The 23,056-nt window shown below is 33.5% G+C and overlaps 1 protein-coding gene across 1 annotated transcript in view; it reads right to left on the bottom strand.

Annotated features, from left to right (window-relative positions):
* Positions 1–23,056, bottom strand: part of Eif3h (eukaryotic translation initiation factor 3 subunit H) — a 90,429-nt gene that overhangs the window by 54,575 nt on the left and 12,798 nt on the right. The window contains exon 2 of the mRNA XM_026393876.2: positions 14,395–14,551. Coding sequence (XP_026249661.1) covers positions 14,395–14,551 — 157 coding nt within the window. The remainder of the gene's footprint in view (positions 1–14,394; positions 14,552–23,056) is intronic.

Genomic DNA, 23,056 nt, shown 5'->3' with positions numbered 1-23,056 from the left:
AATTGACTATCACTCCCATATATTCCTTTTACTACCAACAGCAAATCAAAACAAAATCATTGCCAGGCACTGTGGTGCATGCCTATAATCCCAGCAACTTGGGAGGCTGAGGCAGAAGGACCCAAACTAGCCAGATCCTGTCTCAAAATAAAAAATAAAAAGGGCTGGGGAATGTACCTCAGGGGTGAAGTGTTGCTGGGTTCAATCTCCAATACCAAAACAACAACAATGACAACAAAAAAAAAGACTATTACATTTTTAAGTGCCTTTAACCAGGTACAACAGGATATGGAAGCTTTAAGCTAAAATCCTAACAGTTTATAATAAGGTACTCAAATATCAAAATGGTGAAAATTAATGGGAACATAAATAGAAGTACAACACATTTTACATATAAATTTTCAGAATTACACTAAATGATTATTCCTATTATGCTAATGACAACTCTACCTTAAAATATTAAACCTTCCCTGTCTTCCCTTTACTAGTTAAATAAATATTTATTTTTCTAAGCAAAACATTCACTAAATACATAACAGAGATACTATTAAATACCTGTGAAAGACAATTTCTATAGTAAGAAAATTACTGAAAGGAAATTCTATTGATTTTGATGACTAAAAATTTCATTCATCTATATTAGGCTAACTTAAGTTTAAAGATTTCAAGTTCAAAGGCAAAGTGAGGCAATTTATCAAGCAAATTAAATTCTGTGATTAGTATAATTCATTCATTATGGGTGAAGTAGTTAAAAAATCTTTTCATGAATTTTCGAAGATGTTCATCAAAACCACTTAATACCAGCTGAAGAGAAACTGATAGCAGTAGTACATTCTCAAAACATGAAATATATATTTTAAATGCACATATTTATATCAAACAAAATTAATTGAATTATACCAATCATCCTTACAGTACTCCTCTACCATATGAAGTGTAATTATGATCCAAGCAAAAACTAAAAAGGAGCAATGTCAGATGAACCTGATACTCCACTGCTATGCTTTCAAGCTTTTAATTTTATGTTTAACAGGTTTTCTTGTTCTAAGGTTCTCCTAGCTGTTGAACTTGCACTTCCTCCAATTTTGGCTTGACCAGAGTCTTTCTTTTAAAAGACCTTCGCAAAGAAAAAAATTATGGTCTGAATCGCAAAGATGACAAGAAACCTTAGAAATTTAAATAGACAAGCCTTGAAATAATATTGTGATCAAAGTATCAAGCAGCCTAATAAAATCCAGGTGGCTCAGGCTTATCATATATGGTACTCATTACCACAATTGCACTATTTAATCTACTTCCTGGTGTCAAAAAAACTTTCTGTTATTAATTCCCCCAGTTATAGATCTGCTTAAGTTACCATGTTTGCTGATAAGACAACTCTTTGTTTAAAAACAAAAATTAAAAAGGAGTGGGACTCATTTTAAATGTTTTAGAACTAAAGCTATCCTTGCTAAAACCACAAACACCATAGTGGTTTTGTACTATTAACCATCTATACATAGAGTTACATTAATTTCTAAGGAAGTACCAGATGATTCATGGTTAACACATTTTTGTAAGGGTTTACATGTTTTATCAAAAAAGCAACCACGTACACACAATAAGAACTGTTTTACAAATTTTTACAATTCAAGTAAGAGACACATCTGCCAACAAAAGTACACAGGTTAGATTCTGCCAGTTAATGCCTCTTACTCATATAAAACTTCATCACTGACATGTCCCCTGTTGGTTATAACTTCTCAAATTTTGAAGTAATTTTCTCATTGATAGATCCCATCTTCTTTTTAAAGTAGTCAAATGTTCTCAGCAAATGTTTTACAGCATAATATGTTCCCAAAAGATTTTATTTAAGCAAAGTAAAAATGCTGTAATTATTAAATCTACTACATTTGTCAAAAATTGGAACAGCAAAAAGATTATATTGAAAAAAAATCAAGAAAAAAATAACAAAGGGAAGCTTGATTAGTTTTTCCTGCTAGATTTACTTGTCTCAATCACGATACCATGACATACAAAAAGTAAATTGTGAGAGCTGTTCATAATGTACACTTCCATTTTACAGATAGCTAGTTGTACTGGTTACAAAGGAAAGTAACTAACTGCTCAATGTTCCATGAGTGGCACCCAGTGTTCACATAGATTCCTTACAGCTAACGGATCCATTTCCTTTCCTTGCTCTTCTCTCAGAGTCATTCTGTTTGCCCAGATGGCAGAAACAGCAGATTGGGAGCATTGCACAACACACCACTTAACCATACTGTGTACGCAGTAAAGAAGGAAATTCACATGACAGGCTTTATCAGTATTGTCTGTTGAAATCATCTGCAAAGCAATGTATTCTAGAAAGTCTTCCTGTATCATCAGTCAGGCACTGATTTCCTCAAGCAAAGTAAACCATCCATTCAAACTATTATTTGTAATTGCATTCAATGGCATTTAATAAGAACATATTTTCCCTTCCCTCCCTTACTCAGACTAGTCTATACTTTCAATTAATCTCTCCATATCATGTACCAAATACTAGAGGCTATACTGATTCTCAGCAATTTAAATGGGTTTAGAATGCTTGATCCGGCTGTATATATTCAACTATCAATAATTTTCTGATGACCTAAAATTTAGAACTGCCCTTATGTTTACTGAATATCGTGTGTGTGTGTGTGTGTGTGTGTGTGTGTGTATACACACACACAGAGGAAATTTTCTGAAATCCAGTGTTAAATTCAATAATCATTTGATTCTAGCTGTGCTGATAGCAAATGATAACACCAAGAAATAATATTTTAAATAAATACATTATGCCTACAAAGTCACAACTATAGGCATCTATACCACAATGTTCTGACAAAAATATAATTATGCAACCTTCCTAAAACTGTGTATTACATTTTAGATAGCCATGCTATAGGGCCTCTGGTTCTGAATGAGCCACTAATTTAACTTTAGGCTTCTCTTGGCCTCAGTTTTCTATTTGCTACAAGAATTACAGAAATTCTTATTGTGATCCATGTTGCAAATGTGAAAACTGAGGCTGAAGAGAACTAAGATTACAACTGGTGGTAAATCAGAACTTTAGTCAGAACTCAGCCTAGATTTCTTTCCTTTTATGCCTTTTAGGAAAATTTGCCAGATTTTTTAAATTTTCTCAACAAAGAGCTACAATGTTATACACAAATATACATTGTTTCCATAATTGGTTAATAGTGTTTTTTTATTTTTTTTTTAATTTAGGCTTCCTATAAGAGGAGACAATCTTCCAAAAATAAAAAGAAAATTTTTATTTAAAAATATGGATTCTGATAAAACATCAGCAGAACAGTCTCACTATTAGTCACATCAAATATTTCCTAAAGGACCAGAGAAGAAACCCAAATATGCCTAACAGTGATCTTAACAGTTCATGCAGTGTCTGTACTGTCCTATTCCTCATTTTTATCACCGGAAAAAAGGACAACTAACCATTAAGCAATAATACCACTATTATTCATACAGCCCCTCAACTTCTTCTAATACTGACTTTTTTTTGGGGGGGTGGTGCTAGAAACTAAGCCCAGAGTTTCACATATGGAAGGCATGTGCTCTACCACTGAGCTACATCCCCAGCCCCTAAAACTGAATCTTTTTAATGTCTTATGTCACCTGTGTTTTCAGCATGGAGGTAGGGTGGTGGTGGTGGTGGTGGTGGTGGTGGTGGTGAAGGAGAAGTTAAAATTAAAAATTGTAAGGAGAAATAATTTATCTAACCAGGGTCTTAGCCATAGATTTTTACACTGTCTGAATATACTTAAAGCATTGGATGCTGCTACCAAGTGAAAATGAATAAAAAATATAGTTTTCATATGAAAACAAAAAACAGACAAATTTAAAAATTTTCAAAACCAAAACTACAAAACAAATATACCAAGAATAATTCGAATTACGATCTTGAAGACATATAGACCTGGAGGTATGCATTTACAACCTTAACTCATTCTCTAACTACATAAATATATTTTAGACACCTTCATTTGCATAACAACATAATTTTCATTTGTTATTTGATTCACTCATATAGTGCACCATCAATTCGCCCATGTTTCAAATCAAGTACATTACTTAAAACACCTGAAGTTATTTAAATAACAAGCATTTTTAAGAATAGCCATAATAAGAGATACAGGTAAGCAACAGCCAGTGAAAGAGCTTGGTACTTAATTTCATCTCAAATATGGGTTTAATGAATAAACAATAAAGAAAAAGCCTAGCACAGTAGTGAGGCATGCCTACATTCCCAACTACTCAAAACACTGAAGCAGAAGACTGCAAGTTTTAAGGCCAGCCTGGGAAACATGACAAGACTCCCATCTTAAAGAAAGTCTGAAAGATGGAGCTCAGTTGGTAGAACACCCTGGGTTCAATCTCCAAAACTGAAAGACAGGGGCTGGGGGCACAAAAGAGAAGTTAAAGTCAAAGCAGAGGAGCCTGGAAACTAGAAAGGCTGAGGAAAATTGACGTAAGTTTACTGCTGCTACATTGCTGAGACTATCAGGCCAAAAGTCCAAAGAGTTCCACTTAGAGTTGTGCTGCCAGAATCCAACTGCCATGGATACTGGCACACAAATGTCTCTGCAAGGTCATCACCTATCTAATTCTATAAAACAGAAGCAAGATAAAATTATTTCTGCAAAGATGACTGAAATACTTTTATGTTCCTCTCATCAATCAAGTAGGGAAGAAGGTTTGTCTATATACTAAAACATGAGGTCTGCAGGATAGATATTAGAGGGGGAGAAAAATGTACATAAGAAGGGGGAGATATGAAGTTGCATTATAAATTTACACTGTTATATTGTTTCTAAAGCTATGAAAACTTCAATTAGAGAAAAACAAATATAAATCAAACAGAACACTTCACTGGCATGACTAAGATATCACTTTGGAAATGTAGCATTCACATTAAAAACATCTAATCTAATTATGAATCCATAAGTTTTTAAAACTTGCAGATTAGGTAGTATATTTAGTTGAAGAAGTGAAATTAGGCAGCACTTCTGGGCAAATAGGAAGCTAGCCTGAACTTGTTCATTAGGAAAATTTGGGGGAAAAACAGAAATGACAAGGATTTTTGGTTACATATTATAATTGTGGTTTTCTAATATTTAATTAGTGTTAAATAATTCATTTTTAATAGTCATTACATTACCTTGAAGTTTAATAGTAAACTCAAATATCTGTACCTAAAGTTATTGTAGGTCAAAAGTAAGACAGTTTTTATTCAATTAAAATTTAAACCACTGGGAACAGTAATTTAAGGATTACATTTTTAGACTTGGGAAACTTAGGAATTTTAAATACTATTTAAGTACTGTATCTACCTGTAATTTTCAAATCTTACAGTATTACTTTAAGTCTGCACAAAATTTGAACAGGTTTTACTTGGCTTCTTTCCAAACCATAGCACTTACACTTTAGGGACCAAGGGAGAGAATAGTGTAAAGCACTTTAATTTCTTTAAGCAGAAAAACCTTTTACCTTGACCACATTTTCAATAGTGTATCCTTCCATTCACAGGAATTTCTCAGCTCATTAAAACAAAACAATAAAAGGAACAACTAAATTTTAAAACATGAAATAAATGCAAAAACATTTTTGAGACTTTTAAAATGAATTTAGACTTTACTCCCATTCTTTTATGTAAAATCTTGAAATATCTAAACTAAATAAATAAAAAAAGACATAAATATATTAGAACTAATGTTTCATATATGGATTTTGCTTCTCATATTCCAATCACTTTTATGAACACAAAACTAGATTTTTAAGTTAAAATTTCAACTCACAAACTGAAGGATTTTGGCACGATCAAAATAATTTAGCCAAATAGTAATCTAAAGTTTACGGCCCTGAATGAACCACTAAATCATTAAATGTGAATGGTTTAATATTTTCAAAATACCACCATAAGTAACAACAAAAAGATCAGGACCAGGGGAGTACAACTCAGTAGATTCTCTCTAATATCTGCCTATGTGGTTTCTAAAGTGAAGTATTTACTAAATATCTAAAATGTATTAGTCATTTTATTAAATATTTTAAATAAAGCTTACTACACTATGGATCCCAAGTTTCAATAAAGACACTAACATTATTCAGGAGTCCTTTCATTTATCAAAAGAGCACTATACAACTCTCTCTTACCTAGATGTTAGAGTAGCAGCAATATTTAAAAAATATTATCAAAGAATATAATTATGTCTGAACAATAAAGATGATAAATCAAATGTCCATATTAGTTTGTTCTTTATTTTTAGGGATGCTTGTGCTACTTATAAAAGTCCAGAAAAGTGAATAATTAGAATAAACTTGCAAGACATAACTTAAAATTGCAACTGACATCCATTTACAAAAACCAAATTTTACTTCTCCTGTGAAGGTATAACAAAAAAGGAGTTCATAGCTGATGTGTGTTTCCATCATTTTTTTCCTATCTTAATTCTGCCTCACAAATTTTTATTTACACACTTGTCTCTCTCACTTAAAATCTTTCAAGGCAGTAACCAGAATTTGGAATCTTTGTAACTTTTCCACTATCCACTCAATATAATTTGCTGGATAAACACAAAACTGAATTATGGTAGGCTTACATTTTTTTTTGAGATATTTGAAACATTTTATCCTCCCTTCACTGAATGCCTGAGGTCACTAAGTAAAAATGTTCCTATTCTTCAGTAAGTTCAAAGAAATACCCTGAAACTGTCTGTATATAATTTCTAATATTTCTACCAAGAAGAGCTCTTTTTAAAAAGTGCAACAAAATAGACAAGGTCTTTTTTTGTTTGTTTGTTTTTAACAGATTGCAATGATCACTGGCTAATCATACAAATGGGAATAAGAAAGTTAACATTACATCTTTCCACAAAATGTCCCCATCTGTCCAAAAAGTATGGAAAGCTTTCTCTGTCCTGACTCAACTCTTCCCTGAATTCAAAAGCAATATAAAGTCAAAATACTATTCATCAGCTAAGTTTCAAGCAATTTTACTCTGGATGTGGACTTTGTGCAAACTAAGAACAAAAAGAAAGGAAAGAAATACCTGAAGTAGCAGGTAATTAAGCATAGATTTTTCTCCCCAACATAAATATGGCTTACTTATGTAGAATACAGCAAATAATAAAACTACACAAACTTACTCTCCAAACTCAGTTATACAAAAATAATATTTATGTTGGGGCTGGGGTTGTGGCTCAACAGTAGATGCTCGCCTAACATGTGTGAGGCCCTGGGTCCTATCCTCAGCAGCACATAAAAATAAATAAATAAAATAAAGGCATTGTGTCCAACTACAACTAAAAAATAAATATCAAAAAATAATATTTATGTATGGAAAACAACTCTGAATACATCTTATTTCAATTCATACTTGCCAAATCATATTTTAGCCGTTGAGACCCGTTTTAAGATTCTATAGTGCTGCTTTCCTTTTGAAAGCTTAATGATAACAAAATAATGTGCAGAACAGTTTACACTAGTATTTCTTACTCTAACACCAAACTTAATAAAAAATAAAACAATTTCTCCTACTGAAAATTTACCCCCCAAAATAAAAATTATGTGTGTATGTATCACTTCAATGTGTTATCAATTAAACATGCTGCAAACATCAATACTAAGTTAGGCATCATTTTATTCCCCCAGCTGCATTTCAGTAGCATAATAGCATTCATGCTTCTTCTTGAAGGTCTACTTTGAGGGCCAAGGATCATCCTATAGGACTAACTTAAAGCATCCAAAATTAAAAAGAGAAAATTGTTCACTCCAAATATATTGCATAAGATTTGGCTCTTATGGAGAAAAAAAAAGCTTCTTATATCACCTGCCATATTAAATTGATTCAATCTGCTAACAAACAAGACAGTGAGTTATTGAATCTGTGTTTAATTCAGTGCACTTTATAACATATTTAAAGAATTCAGTTGTATAAAACAGTATCTGAATCTTATCAGATGAAAATATTTTTCCCTTTTAGCAAGCTTCGGGTTGCATGTCTGAGAAAACAAATTAGTATCCAGTTCTCCTAAGCTTGATAATAGTGCCCCCTAATGGGAATTTTAATATGAGTTTTTCTGCTCATTTTTTAAAAGCATATATTCTCTAACATGAGTAAATTATCTCAATTTCAACTAGAAAGGAAATTATGTAGCATAAAAGTTTACCAGGATTTAAACCACTCAAATTTAAGAATTACTACATTTTACAAACCACAAGTTGTGAATTAATAAAGAGAAAAACAAGAAACTTCATACCCCAACATTTTTCTAGGTTTTGAATCAATTTATACAACATAATCAGTCAGTGCTATACAGGTAACCCTATAAGGAAATTATCTTTCTCACTGTTTTTGGTACTCAGTAAGTGAGCAATGTGCTAAATGAATTACAGAGTTAGACCACAGCAGTTCAGAAGTTATTCAATACCACGATTCCTGAAGGAAGTGAGGAGATCCTCACTCAAATATTGTGCTCATACCAGTACCTTTCCATAACACCTAGTCACAATTTTCCAACTATGAATTTAATGCCTTCTTCCCTATTATCTATAGATGGTTCCCCTAAATATTAAAATTAAAATAATGTAGCTTTAAAAGAAAAATATACTAAAATTAAAGCAAAAACCAACTATTCTGATACTTCCCATGTTTGCCAGTGAAGCAAACACCCAATAACACAGTATTTTCCTTTCAGTGCTCATAATATAGTCCAGATTCAGTATATATATATATTTTTTTCCAAAAAGCAATATATAGAAGAAATAAAAATACACAAAAAAGCATCTATTTATAATGGAAAGAAAGAACTGCCTTATCCTTTAACAGACAAGAGGGAGAATATAAAGATATGTATTAATCATAGGTGGTCAAACTTCAAGAACCACAAAGTAATTTAGGCTTGGGATCCAAAGGATCACTGTCAGAACTACTCAACTGTTCCACATGCCACTGCAGGAGAAATACAGGCACAGAAAATAAAACAATGTGCACTGTTCCAATAAAACTTTATTTACAAAAGCAGGCCCACAGATCAGTTTGTCGACCCAATTTAAAACATTCGACCCAATTTAAAATATTTGCTAACATTTCATTTGCATCACAGATTTAAAATCTCCTCTTTACAATAAAGCACCAAAACAAAAGGGGGAAAAAATAAAACCTCATACCCCCGTGGTGTGGGGGGGAGACTAAGCAACTATATAATTACTAAAATTCTAAAACATTCCCCTAAATAAATACTGATTTAAAGGGTATAAAATAATGGAAAAGCAAAGGGCAAAATGGTAGGCCTTTTTCAGGATATAAAATAATCAAACTGTAGGCCTATTCTAAGATACATTTTTATAATAAAATGTTTGTTTCATCTAGATTTTATTTTTTAAAAATCCAGTCATTGCATTCTAATGCACATTAAGAGAATAAATGGCTTAGGTGAGAGAACCTAAAATCTAAGCCTTTTGCCAAAGGTTATGAAGGAATACTGGGAACTATACTACATTTTTCACATGTACAGGACAGATGGAAAATCCCAGTTCCTAAAAGTAAAATCATGAAAAGCAAATTTACTTGTTTTGTACAAAAAGTGGATTTCAGATACAGACTCATGCTGCCCTACATTCAATATTTCTCTAAAAGTCTAAGAGCAACATACTATCGTGGAAAAATCATAGGATTTAGACCAGGCAGTCACAGGATTTCAATCCATACTCTACTGATTCTTACAAGATTTTGGACAAGTTATTTATATCACTAAATATTGGTTTCCTAATCCACAAAATGGGATTGAAAAAAACTGTGCAGAGTAACATCTTATTATAGGAAATATACCGATTGTACACAATACACACCACATAGTTATTATCTAATGCTCTCTCCTTACCTCAGGGCTATTGAAAAAATTTTTAATGAGGTGAGTTGTTTTGTTTTTTGTTACTAGGGGATTGAACCCAGGAGCACTTAACAACTGGCCACATCTCCAACCCTTTTTATTTTTTTATTTTGAGAAAGGGTCTCGCTAAGTTACTTAGGGCCTTGTTAAATTGCTCAAGCTGGCTTTTAACTTGTGATTCTCCTGCCTCAGATGAGTCAATGGAATTACAGGTGTATGCCACCATACATATGTGGCTTTAATGAGCTTCTTAAAGTATATGTTAATCAATTATCTCAAACTTATGAGAGATTAATTTCCAATGATCAATATTTAAAATAGTCAACATATTGTTTATTTGCCAAAACTGCACTAAACATTATTTCTCCTTCATATTCTAAACCAAGAATTTTATACCAATAATAATAAATACCTGAGAAAAATGTTAAGAGTTTGTTTTTTGTTTTTTTTTTAAACAGAAAACTGTGTAAGCTATTTTGGTATGGCGTCCACTCCCACCAAGTAACAAAACAAGTCACTTCAAGTAAAGCTCTTATGCTTCTTTCCTGTAAACCAAAGAAATTGTATTAATAATTGCTAGTCTTCCAGTCCTAAGTTAATGATTATTGAATTATAAATAAGCATCCCCAGATATATGTTGTTGGGTAGGAAAATAAGAGATATCCTAATACCACCAGAATGGACTGCAAAGAAATCTCAACCTTAATTGCATGGGAGGTATAAACATACAGTAATTCAGATCTAAGTATGGCCATTTCGGGGGGAAAAAACATAAAAGATGTATTCTACACAACCATATTAAAAATCAAGTACTAGTACTCAAAAACAAAAATAATCTTCGTTTTTAGAGGTATTATTCAAATGAAAACTGATTTGCACACAAATTACAATACCAAGGGTACTATAACCTTAGCAAAAATATACTTGAGGCATTATGAAGATGTTAAGTCAAGTGAAATACATAACATTTTATCAATTAAGTTATAAAGAAAATGAAGAGGAAATTAAGAAAACAAGCCAATTTATAGTAGCATCATAAACACAATATTTACAAATACACTTAACCAAAACAGCAAAGACTTGCCAATACTAGTCAAAGCAACCTACATATCCAATGCAATCCCTATCAAAATCCTAATGATATTTTTCATAGGAATAAAAAAAAGACATCCTAAAATTCATATGGCATCTCAAAGAACCTTGAACAGCCCAAACAATTTCCAATAAGAACAAAACTAAAGCCCTCATACTTTCTGATTTCAAAAAAGTTTCATTAGAAGGCTGAAGTTGTGGCTCCATGGTAGAGTGCTTGCCTCGCACATGTGAGGTACTCGGTTTGATCCTTGGCACCACATAAAATAAATAAATAAAATTAGTGTGTTCATCTACAACTAAAAAAACATATTTAGAAAAAAAGTTTCAGGGGCTGGGATTGTGGCTCAGCGGTAGTGCGCTCGCCTAGCACATGTGAGGCGCTGGGTTCCTCAGCACCACATAAAAACAAATAAATAAAGGTATTGTATCCAACTACAACTAAAAATAAAAAATAAAGTTTCAATACTAAGTTGCAGAAATCCAGAAAGTGTCATGCTTAATAAAGACAGAGTATTAACCAATGCAACGCAACAGACATTCCAAAAATAACCCCTGGCATAGGGTTGATCTTCACCCAGGGTACCAAGGCCTCTAAACTGAAAAGGACAGTCTCTTCAATAAATGGTGCCATAAAAACTGGAAATACATATGCAAAAAAATGAAGTTGGACACTCCCTTGCACTACACACAAATTTTTCAATGGCAAAACCCATCATTATGTTCAACTATAATACACCAATTAAAAAATGGAAAAAAATATTCAAAATGGAAACACCTAAGCTTAAAGATTTGAAAATTAAATTCATAGAATAAAATATGGGAAAAACTTCCTAATACTAGATTTGTCAATGGTTTCTTTAATATGACACCAAAAGCACAGCAACAAAAACAAAAACAGACAAATGCAACTAAGCCAAACTTTAAAACTACACATCAAGGAAACAATCAACAGAATGAAAGGCAACCTGCAAAACAGGAAAAAATAGATATTGCAAACCATTACCTCATAAGAGATTGAAACCCAAAATTTTAAAAGAACTCCAAATCAAGCACAAATTCAATTTTAAAATGGGCAAAGGTCTTGGACAGACATTTCTCCAAAAATTATACATGAGTCAACAACAAGTACAAGCAGGCCCTCCATACTCACGGGATCCCCATCTGGGGATTCAACCAACCTCAGATTAAAAATACTTTGGAAGAAAATTTGTTTCTGTACTGAACATATACAGACTTTTTCTTTACTATCAAAAAAATACACTATTACCACTTACATTATATTAGAGTCACCTAGAGATGATTTAAAATATATAGGACGATGTGTACTAGTTATATATAAATGCTACTTATTTTACATAAAGAACTTGAACATCCATGAATTGTGATATTCAAGAAAGGTCCTGGAACCAATCACCCATGAATAACCAGGAACCGTATATGAAAAGATGTTCAATATCAGTATTCACCAACAAAATATAAATCAAAATCACAAAATTGCCTCTCACTCATTAAAATGACCACTATCAAAAACAGAAGATAACAAATGTTTTGGAATCCACGTGAATAATGGGTAGGAATGGAAAGCAGTGCAAACAAAACAGTATAGAAGTTACCCAAAAAAATTAAAAAGAAAGGACTGCAGACAGCTCAATGGCAGAGTACTTGCCTAGCATATGCATGGTCCCAGGTTTAATCCTCAGCACCAGAAAAAAACAAATAAATAAAAATAAAATTACTATATGATTCAGCAATAACCTTCTGGGTATATGTCCAACAGAAGTGAAAACAGGAAAAAAAAAGAAAACAGAATCTCAGAGGTATCTGCTGAACACCCATGTTCACTGCAGCATTAGTCACAATAGCCAAGAAGTGAAAGCAATCTAAATGTCCATCAACAGATGAATGGATAAAGTAAATGTGGATATAAATACAACAGAATAAAACAGCCTGGGGGGGAAGAAGAGAAAAAAGAGGAAGAAGAGGAAGGGGGAGGAGGAGGAAGGGGGGGGAGAAGGAGGAGGAGGGGGGGGAGGGAGAGGGGGAGGAGGAGGAGGAGGAGGAGGAGGAGATCCTGTCATATGCTATACCACGAATGAACTTTGCAGATATTATACTACATAAAATAAGCAAGTCATAAAAAGATAAATACTAAATGATTCCACTTATTTGAGATATTTAAAGTGGTCAAACTCAAAGAACACTGTTTGTTAAGGGCTGAGGAAAGTAGAAAAGGGGAGTTAAAGAGTTTCGCTTGCATGATGTGAAACAGTTCTACAGATCTGACTAACAGCATGCACTGGGTTAACACTCATATGGTACATACTTTAAAATTGTTAAGATGGTAAATTTTATGAATTTTTATGCCACAATTTCTTAAAAAACCAGAAAACTGTACAGAAAATGAGCCAAGTTCAAACAAGTAAGAAATTATTTTCAACTAGATTTTTTTTTTTTTAATCTTTTAGGATGTTCACCTTGACCTCTGGCAAACTTTTAACTACTTTAGGCCTTTGATAACAAAGCAATTACATCTGGAGTCCAAAAATAAAATGCTTCTGAAATGTTACAAAATCTTCCTCTGAAGCAGAGAGCTGGACTCATCTTTCCTTAAACACTGTCCAAACAGAATAGAACAGATGCTGGACACACAATGATGATCCATGTCCTTCACAATGTTAGTTATTTGCCAAGCTGATTTCATAATGAGAAAGTCAACATAAGCACAGCTTCTATCCTAGTTACAGTAGTGTCCCCTTATCCATGATTTTGCTTTCTATCTCACCCTAGTTCAACCGTGGACTGAAAATACATAGTAAGTGGAAATTTTCAGAAATAAGTAGTACATGAGTTTTATTCAATTCATGATATTTTATAATATAATATGTTACTATAGTGCTGAGAAGTGTAGCTCAGAGGTAGAGTGCTTGCCACGTATGCATGAGGCCCTGAGATGGGTTCCTAGCAGGACAAAAGAAAAAAAAACTGCTATACCTCTTCTATTTTATTTTTAGTTATTATTGTTATTCTCTTACGTGCCTAATTTATAAATTAAACTTTGTCATTTGCATGTATGTATGTATACTATCTGCAATTTCAGACATCCACTGGGAGTCTTGGAATATACATCCTTTAAAAATGAGATGGAGATTACTATATTACAAATGAGAATCACAAACTCCAATTAAGAAAGGCAAAAGTAATCAATATTTTTATTTAAATTTCATTTCCCAGAATTTGTATAATTTTTCCAAGAAATTCAAATCAAGTGATTTAGGTTCACTTGACTTTCTCAACAATGGATAATCAAAGTTTACACTGAGAAATGTATTAACAAGCATTTGTACAAACTGCAAAGACACAAACTTGAAATGAACATCTTTACCTTCATCAAACTCAGCATCATCCTCTGTGTGCTGGGGGAAAGGAAAGCAGTTGGTAATTTCAAGCCGATCTTCTACAACTAGGCCCAAAAGCACTCCTTGAACAACCTCAGTTCCTTGTCCTTCTTCTTGATAATGTTTTATTATCTTTAATACTACCTAAAAGAAAATACAGAAGGGAATTTAAAAACCATCCCTAGTTTACATTTCTTTTTTTCCCCTCTTAAAAAAAATCTGTGTTTGCAAAGCCACAAAACTACATACATAACAGGACTAAACAAATGTCTTAGCATTTCTTTAACCTTACATAAGTAATAAAGCTCATATAAAGTTCCTAGATACTTAATTATATTAATGAGGTCACTAAGCCTGTTAAAATCAAAGTAAACAGAGATGATAGAACACATGGGCTTAATGTAGATCTTCAGACAAATTCCAGAACTGATTCCTAAAGAGCTGGTTTCTACATATACAGAGGGACTTGTAATGACTAGAATCCAGCATGGTTTCACAAAGAAGCCAGATCAAAATAACCTTATTTTCTTTTATAAAGAATATAAAGTTGAAAATTAATATATATTAAAACAAGTTATTGCAGTTCATAAAAAGACATCATTATTTCACTCTTTCCAACATCAGTAAACTGTTATCAGTTCTTTACAATGACCAAAGAAAAAAATTACCAATAACAGTACCCAGCTGAGATGGGAAAAAGCACAGGTTTGATTATCTAAACATAACAATGTGAGTAAGAGAACCCAGAAAGGGATAATGGTAAGAGAAAACTTAAAGCCCTGTGATGAGGACGAAGTTCAAATCTCTCTAAGCAAAAGACACTCACAAACCACCTTCCAAACAGCGGTGGGTTATCAAGATACTAGGTTTATTCTCCCTTTGAAAAACAAACCTAAAGACCACTGTGTTAGTTTCAAGAAAAAATATTTCAAATTTAAGAATAAATTTTCTCAGCACTCAAGACTGTCCAAAATAAAGTCTTCAGGAAAGAGGCAATTACCAAAAAGAACTGATGCAACTCTAATATTCATGATCTTGCCATTTTATAATCTGAAGAAATAAAACAATCAGGGAAAAAAAACATGTTTATCAAAACTAAGCTTGCTCATTCATGTTGACATTTTGTAGTCTTCCTACTTTCCTATATACATATTAAGCTCTGGAATCTTTATTTCAAAAAATAAGGTAGTAAAAATGTTGGGACTAGTGTCATTTAGATGTGAAGTACAAAAGAAATTCCTACTTAGAAGTAATTAATTAACATATATATGTATATTTTTGTTAGTCTACAGAGATAGCCAGGAATTTGCCATATGTGTATTTAAATGTGTTTTTGACTGTTTGTTTTTAGTGCTGGGATTTAACCTCAAAATCACATCTTCGAGCCTTTTTACCTTTTATTTTGAGATAGGATCTCACTAAGTTGCTTTGCTAAGCCTGGCCTCAAACTTGTGATGCTCCTGTCTCAGCCTTCTAAGTCACTGGGATTACAGATAAGCACCACCATGTCTGGCAAATGTATATATTTTTAAATAACATACATTAGTGGTATCTATAAGTGAAACAGAATCCATGTTCTGCTCATTGTCTCCACTTTTAAAAATGTTTTCATAAAAATGAAGGATGTTTTACTTAACACCATATCTTCAAACCTAAAATAGGTACTGACGCAGGAAAGATATTCAAAATATATTTTACTCAAGGAATAAATGATAAAAATTTATTGATCATTTATGATATGTCAAGCACTCCACTAAGTGTCTTACATGCAATTAATGACTCATTTAATCCTCACAATCATCCTATGAAGTCAGTTATTTTCTTATTTTGTATAAGGAAAAGAGATAATTTGACACACAATTATTAAATTCAAGAAGTGAGATTTAACTTCTGACTCCCAGGAATTTTTAGTTACCTTCACAATTGCTATTAACTTCAACTGCTTCAAACATGTTTATAACAAAGTTGAAACACATAAGATGCAGTGTCAACAGCTCTGTAAAGTCCTTGTAACCAGGGCTGCAGAAGGGATTCATGCATGGAATAGGAAAAGCTCAGTGTGGGACTAGTGGCCAAGAGGGAATGGTGCTCATGGTCATACTGCTGTGCCCTGGTCACTGAAAGTAAAATAGCATCAAAAATAGACTGCCAGTATTTCCAAAATAAAATGCAGTTTTTAATCTTTAGCAACAAATGCTATCCTCACAAGCCACAAGATAGCAATGTTCTCCCACAAAAATCCTGTTCTCAGGCTCACCCGTCTCATTTCCTCTCCCTCCAACGAACCATATGCCTCTGTTCATAAACAGTGTTGATGCATTTTTAAAATTCATCTTATTTATTGATGTCATGCTCCCTGCTCTTACTTTTAAAAGTGGATACAGGGAAAGAGCAATTGTTCTCCAAAACAAAAACATACTTCCATGATATATTTTGTTTATAGTGTCACAAATGATCCTACACACTCAGGAGCTCGCCATCACTTGGTTCTTCGCTTAATAAAATAACCTGAAAAGCTTTTTTAGATAAATAAAAAAATAAAAAGAGAGCCTCATTCTGTATACATATTAGAGACATCTGGGGACCTTTATAATTAACCCACTCCTGGAACTCAGGGTTAATTATCTGAGTTGGGTTCTTATATTTTATTTATTTCTGTTTTGTTTTAGATTCTCCAAGTAATTCTAACTTCCTACATCATTCTAACTTTAATGAACTAGTATGGCGCAGCCTTCCTTGGTTTTTATTTTGTTTTATTGTAACACCTCAGGGGATCTCAAGGTACACTACTGATTAAACGACAAGTTTTCGTTCCTCTGTTTTAAGAGTCTTCATTGATAAAAGTGAGAACATTGAGAAATACAGAACAAGAGTGAACATTTTTAAAAGCAATAAATATCAACCATAATAAGGAAATTCAGCCCTAACTGGAACATTCTCTACAGTACAGAAATGAGAAGGAAGGTAATAACCAGCAATCCATATTAGAAGCATACCAAGTCTTCTTGTACCACAGTAAGTCTTAGGTTTTATGGCCTGATCCAACAGTTAAGACTCATGAACTAGCACTGATGAGGTTTCTTTACCCTATAAATCAATGGGTAAATGAGGATTCTTCAATAAATTATGCTTCAAGAGACAGAAGTAAACTGGCCAGTAGAAACCTCAAGTACTAAATCCTACATTTTCTGAAACTTTGTCACATTCTGGATCCGAATGCTTAAAACTACTTGATTTGCCCTGCATAGTAAGTATGGATTTTTGAATAGTCAGTTGTCTCTAGAACTATCTCAAAGATTTGTGAGGTTTGCATGATCTCAAATTGGGCCAAGAATCTCAACCTGCAAGATAGTAAACAGATGTCTTGTTGACTGAAACTGCCCTAAAGGGAACTTTTTTGTACTATTGTTTATTATTCAGTATAGACTATTTGAAAAAGCAAAGAAGACCATTAGTAATCTCTAATGAACACAATACCACTGTTTAAAATATGAAAGAAAGAAAACTGTTTCAAAGTCTAAAAGCAACAAAGGATTCCTTTTTTTTGTTTGTTTGTTTGTGTGTGTGTGTGTGGTGCTGGGGATAGAACCCAGGGCCTCATGCATGGAGAGGCAAGTACTCTACCAACTGAGCTATATCCCCAGGCCAAAGATTTAAATTCTAAGAAATATTCTCAATAATCCAGGATAAAATATAAATGTCAATCTAAAATATCCAAATAAATTAATTACACAAGAACTCAAATAAAACTAAAATTTGAAGAATTAAGAAGGGTAAGTAAAATCTTTTATCCTTCCTAAATGGAAGATTTAGCAAAATCTCTAAGACCTCCCTATAGAAACCAAAACCTTTCACTATCATAATAAACAATTGTACTGTCACCAAAATGCAGATTTTGCTGTTTGATAACTATAATAACTTCTATCAAATATGATGTCACTAATAAACAGTAACTACAGAAAGAGTTCGAAACTTTTGGCACAGAATCACAAGGCTTCTGTTCAACTTCCTTCCAACCACTATAAATCAGGGGTTCCCACAACCATCTGGCTGGATTTTACAATTTGCTCCAACAGCTCACCAAACTCAGGTAAACAAGCTGCTTAACATTTCTTGGTTTATTATAAAGGGCTTTATAAAGGATATAGATGAACATGAACAGTAAGATGAAAAAATGCATAGGACAAGGTATATGAATCCAGTCTCTGGACCTGGCTCCTCCAAGTATTCAGAAACCAAAGGCTCATCAAACATGATTCAAGAATTTTTACAGACTTTAACGGATTTAATCTCTACCCTACCTACCCTCCCAGAGGTCAGTGAGACTCAAAAATTCTAATCCTCTAATCACTTGGTCTTTCTGGTGCCAAGTGCATTCTAAGTCACCCCAGTAAAATAGACTGAGGGGGCTCAAAAGACACTCCTTATCACTCAAGAAATTCTAAAGACTTTAGCTCTGTGACAGGTACCAACAAATATTATACCACAGTCCCTAAAAATTAAAAATCATTATGGATCCCAAGGAACTTTTATATCAATAATTAAATTCAAACGGAATTGTAGCCCTAGCAACTCAGGAGGCTGAGGCAGGAGCATCACAAGTTCAAAGCCAGCCTCAGCAACTTATTGAGGACCTAAGCTACTTACTTAGTGAGACCCTGTCTCAAATTATAAAATAAAAAGGGGAAGGGAGATGGCTCAATAGTTAAGTACCCCTAGGTTCAATGCAATACCGCCCCCCCCAAAAAGAAACTCAAACTGAAAAATGTTCAAAATAGTTCTTAAAAATAAAAGCAAACATATTACATATTAATACACTATATTTTAATGAAAATAACTATTTTTCAAAACAAAAATAATCAGGATAAAAAACTGAGTTCAAAGTTTCATAAAAATTAAATTTAAAAAATTAATCAGAAGAATCCCAATGTTTTACAGTTTTGTATATCTTTTTAATGTATGGCTTAATAGAAAACAGGTATCATCTGTTTTTGCATTTCATCTTTTTGATGTCACAAACCTCCATTAAACACTGGAAAAAGAATGAAAGTAAAATTGGCAAAAAATGCTTATATATTATTATTAAAATAGTCTGAACATTGGAAATTCTTTAAGATAATGTCCAAAATGCCCACACTTTAAGAACTTCTATTCTTGGACTAGACAGAGGAGAGGGCACTGGAATAGGAATGATAGTAGAATGAATCAGACATTATTATACTATGTGCATATATGATTATATGACCTGTGTAACTCCACATCATATACAACCAGATGAATGAGAAGTTATACTCCCTGTACAAATGATGGGTCAAAATGCATTCTACTGTCATGTAAAACTAATTAGAATAAAAAATATATTAATTTTTTTTAAAGAATGAGAGAGTGAGAGAGAGAATTTTTTAATATTTATTTTTTAGTTCTTGGCGGACACAACATCTTTGTTTGTATGCGGTGCTGAGGATCGAACCCAGGCCGCACGCATGCCAGGCAAGCGCATTACTGCTTGAGCCACATCCCCAGCCCCGAAAAATATATTAAATTTTTTAAAAATTGCAAAGTATCACCTTAATACTTTTATTTGGTTACATGTTGACAAGATACTATTTTGGTTATATAGGGTTAAATAAAATACATTATTCAAATTTGAAAAAAAAAGAACTTCTAAAATGACAATAAAGAAAACTGATGTGATTACAGTTGTGAAAAGTACTAGGAAGAAAAGAAAGGAGAGAATGTAATGAGGAGGTGAGGAGGGACAGAGAAGTAGCCTTAATTAGGGGATCCAGGAAAAGACCTCTTAGTGGGCTGGGGATGTGGCTCAAGCGGTAGCGCGCTCGCCTGGCATGCGTGCGGCCCGGGTTCGATCCTCAGCACCACATACAAACAAAGATGTTGTGTCCGCCGAAAAGTAAAAAATAAATATTAAAAATAAAATTCTCTCTCTCTTTTGAAAAAAAAAAAAAAGAGACCTCTTAGTCATGAAACCCCAAAAGAGAACAAGCAGTCAGCACTGTGAAGAGCTGGATGCAGAGATTACTTAACAACTATGAATTATAAATTGTTTAAATAGAATTAAATATTAATTTACTTTCCATAAAGTACACAAGTTGTTATTTTCTGGAAACAAAAAGACCTAGAGATGGATAAGGACTGGGACAAGGATGGCACTCCTTCATGTTTTTCTAAAAGCACCAATAGATAATAATAAACCTAATCTGTTGGCAGAAGCAGTCATATCTTAAGATAACATTATAAATTCATAATTATCAATTTCATATAATTTTATTAGTGAGTTATGAAACAATATATTCATGAAATCCTTTCAAGAAAATTTAGTATGGCTTTTAATTAGCAATATTTCTAAGACTGGTGTCAAGGTTAATCTTTCCCTGCTAAACACACCTATGAAGATAACATTTAACATTCTTCTAAAAGATAATAACTCTGGTAAGGTTCAGAAGTAAAAAGGAAACTATTTTAAAATGAATCTGAGAATTTCAGGCCTAATAATATGCCAGTGTGAAGTACCTCAAACCTACTCTACCCCTACATACATGTAGAAATGTTGGAGAAATTGTGTTTTAAAAGTTTAACTACATAGCCAAGCTAGAAAAGGAAATACAATCAGAACATGTAAACCCTGCAAGTTAAATGCAGCAATGTCCAAAGGCAAGTCCACTTACAATCCACAAGAGCCAAGGAATGAGTTGTACCCCAATCTCTGGGCCTGGGCCCGATGAGTCTTGAATTCGTCTTGAGTAAGGGGAAACTAAAATCTTTTCAAAAAGGTTCCAGAACTAACACCTTTCTCAAAAGCTTGAACTCTATAGAAACTGTTGGTGAGAAGGTAGAAAATAGCAATTGTACAGTACCTTATAGTTAAATATAAACTTATCACATGAGACAAACACCTCCTCCTAAGAATCTGCCCAAGAGAAATAAAAATATATACCCACATAAAGCCATGTTTACAAATGTTCCTAACAGCATTACTCACAGTAGCCTAAAACCAGAAGCAACCCAAAAGTTCACCAAATGCAGAACTATAAACAAATTTTGGCTTATCCATTCTAGAGAACACTACTTAGCAAAAAAGGGGGTCAAACAAAATGTTATGTACTATATGATCTCATTATAAGGAATTCTAGAAAAGGCAAAACAGGGCTGGGATTGTGGCTCAGTGGCAGAGAGCTTGCCTCTCACATGTGAGGCACTGGGTTCAAATACTCAGCACCACGTAAAAATAAATAAGCAAAATAAAGATATTGTGTCCATGTACAACTAAAAAATATAAAAAAAAAAAAGAAAAGGCAAAACAATAATGACAGAAAGTGGATATAAGTGGTTGCCTGGTGTTGAGAGCCACAGCCGAAGGGGCCCCAGCAAACTTCCAGCTGCCAGCAAACTTCCAGCTGCCGGCTGATGATTGACTCACAGTGGCCCCACCAACATCTAGTTGACTGGCTCCTCTGTGGTGATGCTCATTGGAGATGCTCATTGAGCCTTTTCCGGCTCTTTCAGACTGCCAGCTGATGATTGGCTCACAGCGGCCCCAGCAACATCTAGCTGATTGGCTCCTCTGCGGTGATGCTCATTGGGCTGTTTCCCTGCCCTTTCAGACCACGGAGCTGCTCATTGGGGGACTTTTTTGGCTCCGCCCATGCGACCCAGCCAATCGGCCTCAAGAGCAGGAGGATTGTGGGAGGTGGTGAGGCTAGTGGTTGAGGGAGAGGCTTGTGGGAAGCTGGTGGTGGTAGTTGGGCTCTGAGGGTTTTTCCTGAGGAGCTGTTTTGTTTGGTTCTGAAAATAAAGTTCGTTTCTTTTGACAAGTATCTCCTGAATTGTGCCCAGCCAGACTGCGGCAGCCTGGGGCTAAGATGAGAAGAAAGATACTGAATGCAGAAAGGTACTGTGGTGGCAGTTACACAGCTATTTACAATCACCTACGTTCATCAAACTGTACATTTGTATGTATTACTTTAACTTAAAAATGAAGACTTTAAAAAGTCTGAAATAATTCAAATATGCACCCACTCCCAATTTTACTCTCAGAGTTCAAAGATCCCTAAAATGCTATAAGGTCCAAGAATGTAAGTTAAGAATCACTACTATATCCCTACATTATGTATAATACATACATACAAACATATACATATGTATACACACTCAAGTTTATAAGACTAGGTAATCAAGAATATATTAAATTATATTAGGATACCTAAAAACAGTATTTTAATGCTTAATGAAACTAATAATCAGCTTCTAGAAAAACCTGCTGCTGATGTAAAACTGGTTTATCAAAGAAATTGGATATTCAAGTATTTACCTTCTCCCACCAAAAAAATGCTTTAAAATAAGTTCAAAATACTCATTAACTCTACATCAAAAAGTTTATTTCTCAAAGAGTCAAAGCCCTAAAAAGAAATTCACACTTAAAGGTCATGGGTGAGCTTAAAGATATCTATGAATTTCTTAAAATCATCAACATTATTTTGTGTCTATGTATTTAAAGGCATTTTTCTGAGGACGGAAACAAAGTTCCCTGGCATTCCTCAAATGTCCAGAGATCCTTAACACTAAAAAGTTACAAAAATTTAAAACCAGCAATAAAAATCTGTTGTTTGTTCATGTGAACAAACATCTTCT

The sequence above is a fragment of the Urocitellus parryii genome, chromosome 7, assembly GCF_045843805.1.
Source record: "Urocitellus parryii isolate mUroPar1 chromosome 7, mUroPar1.hap1, whole genome shotgun sequence".
NCBI lineage: Eukaryota > Metazoa > Chordata > Mammalia > Rodentia > Sciuridae > Urocitellus > Urocitellus parryii.
This window is presented reverse-complemented; position numbering and strand designations above follow the sequence as displayed.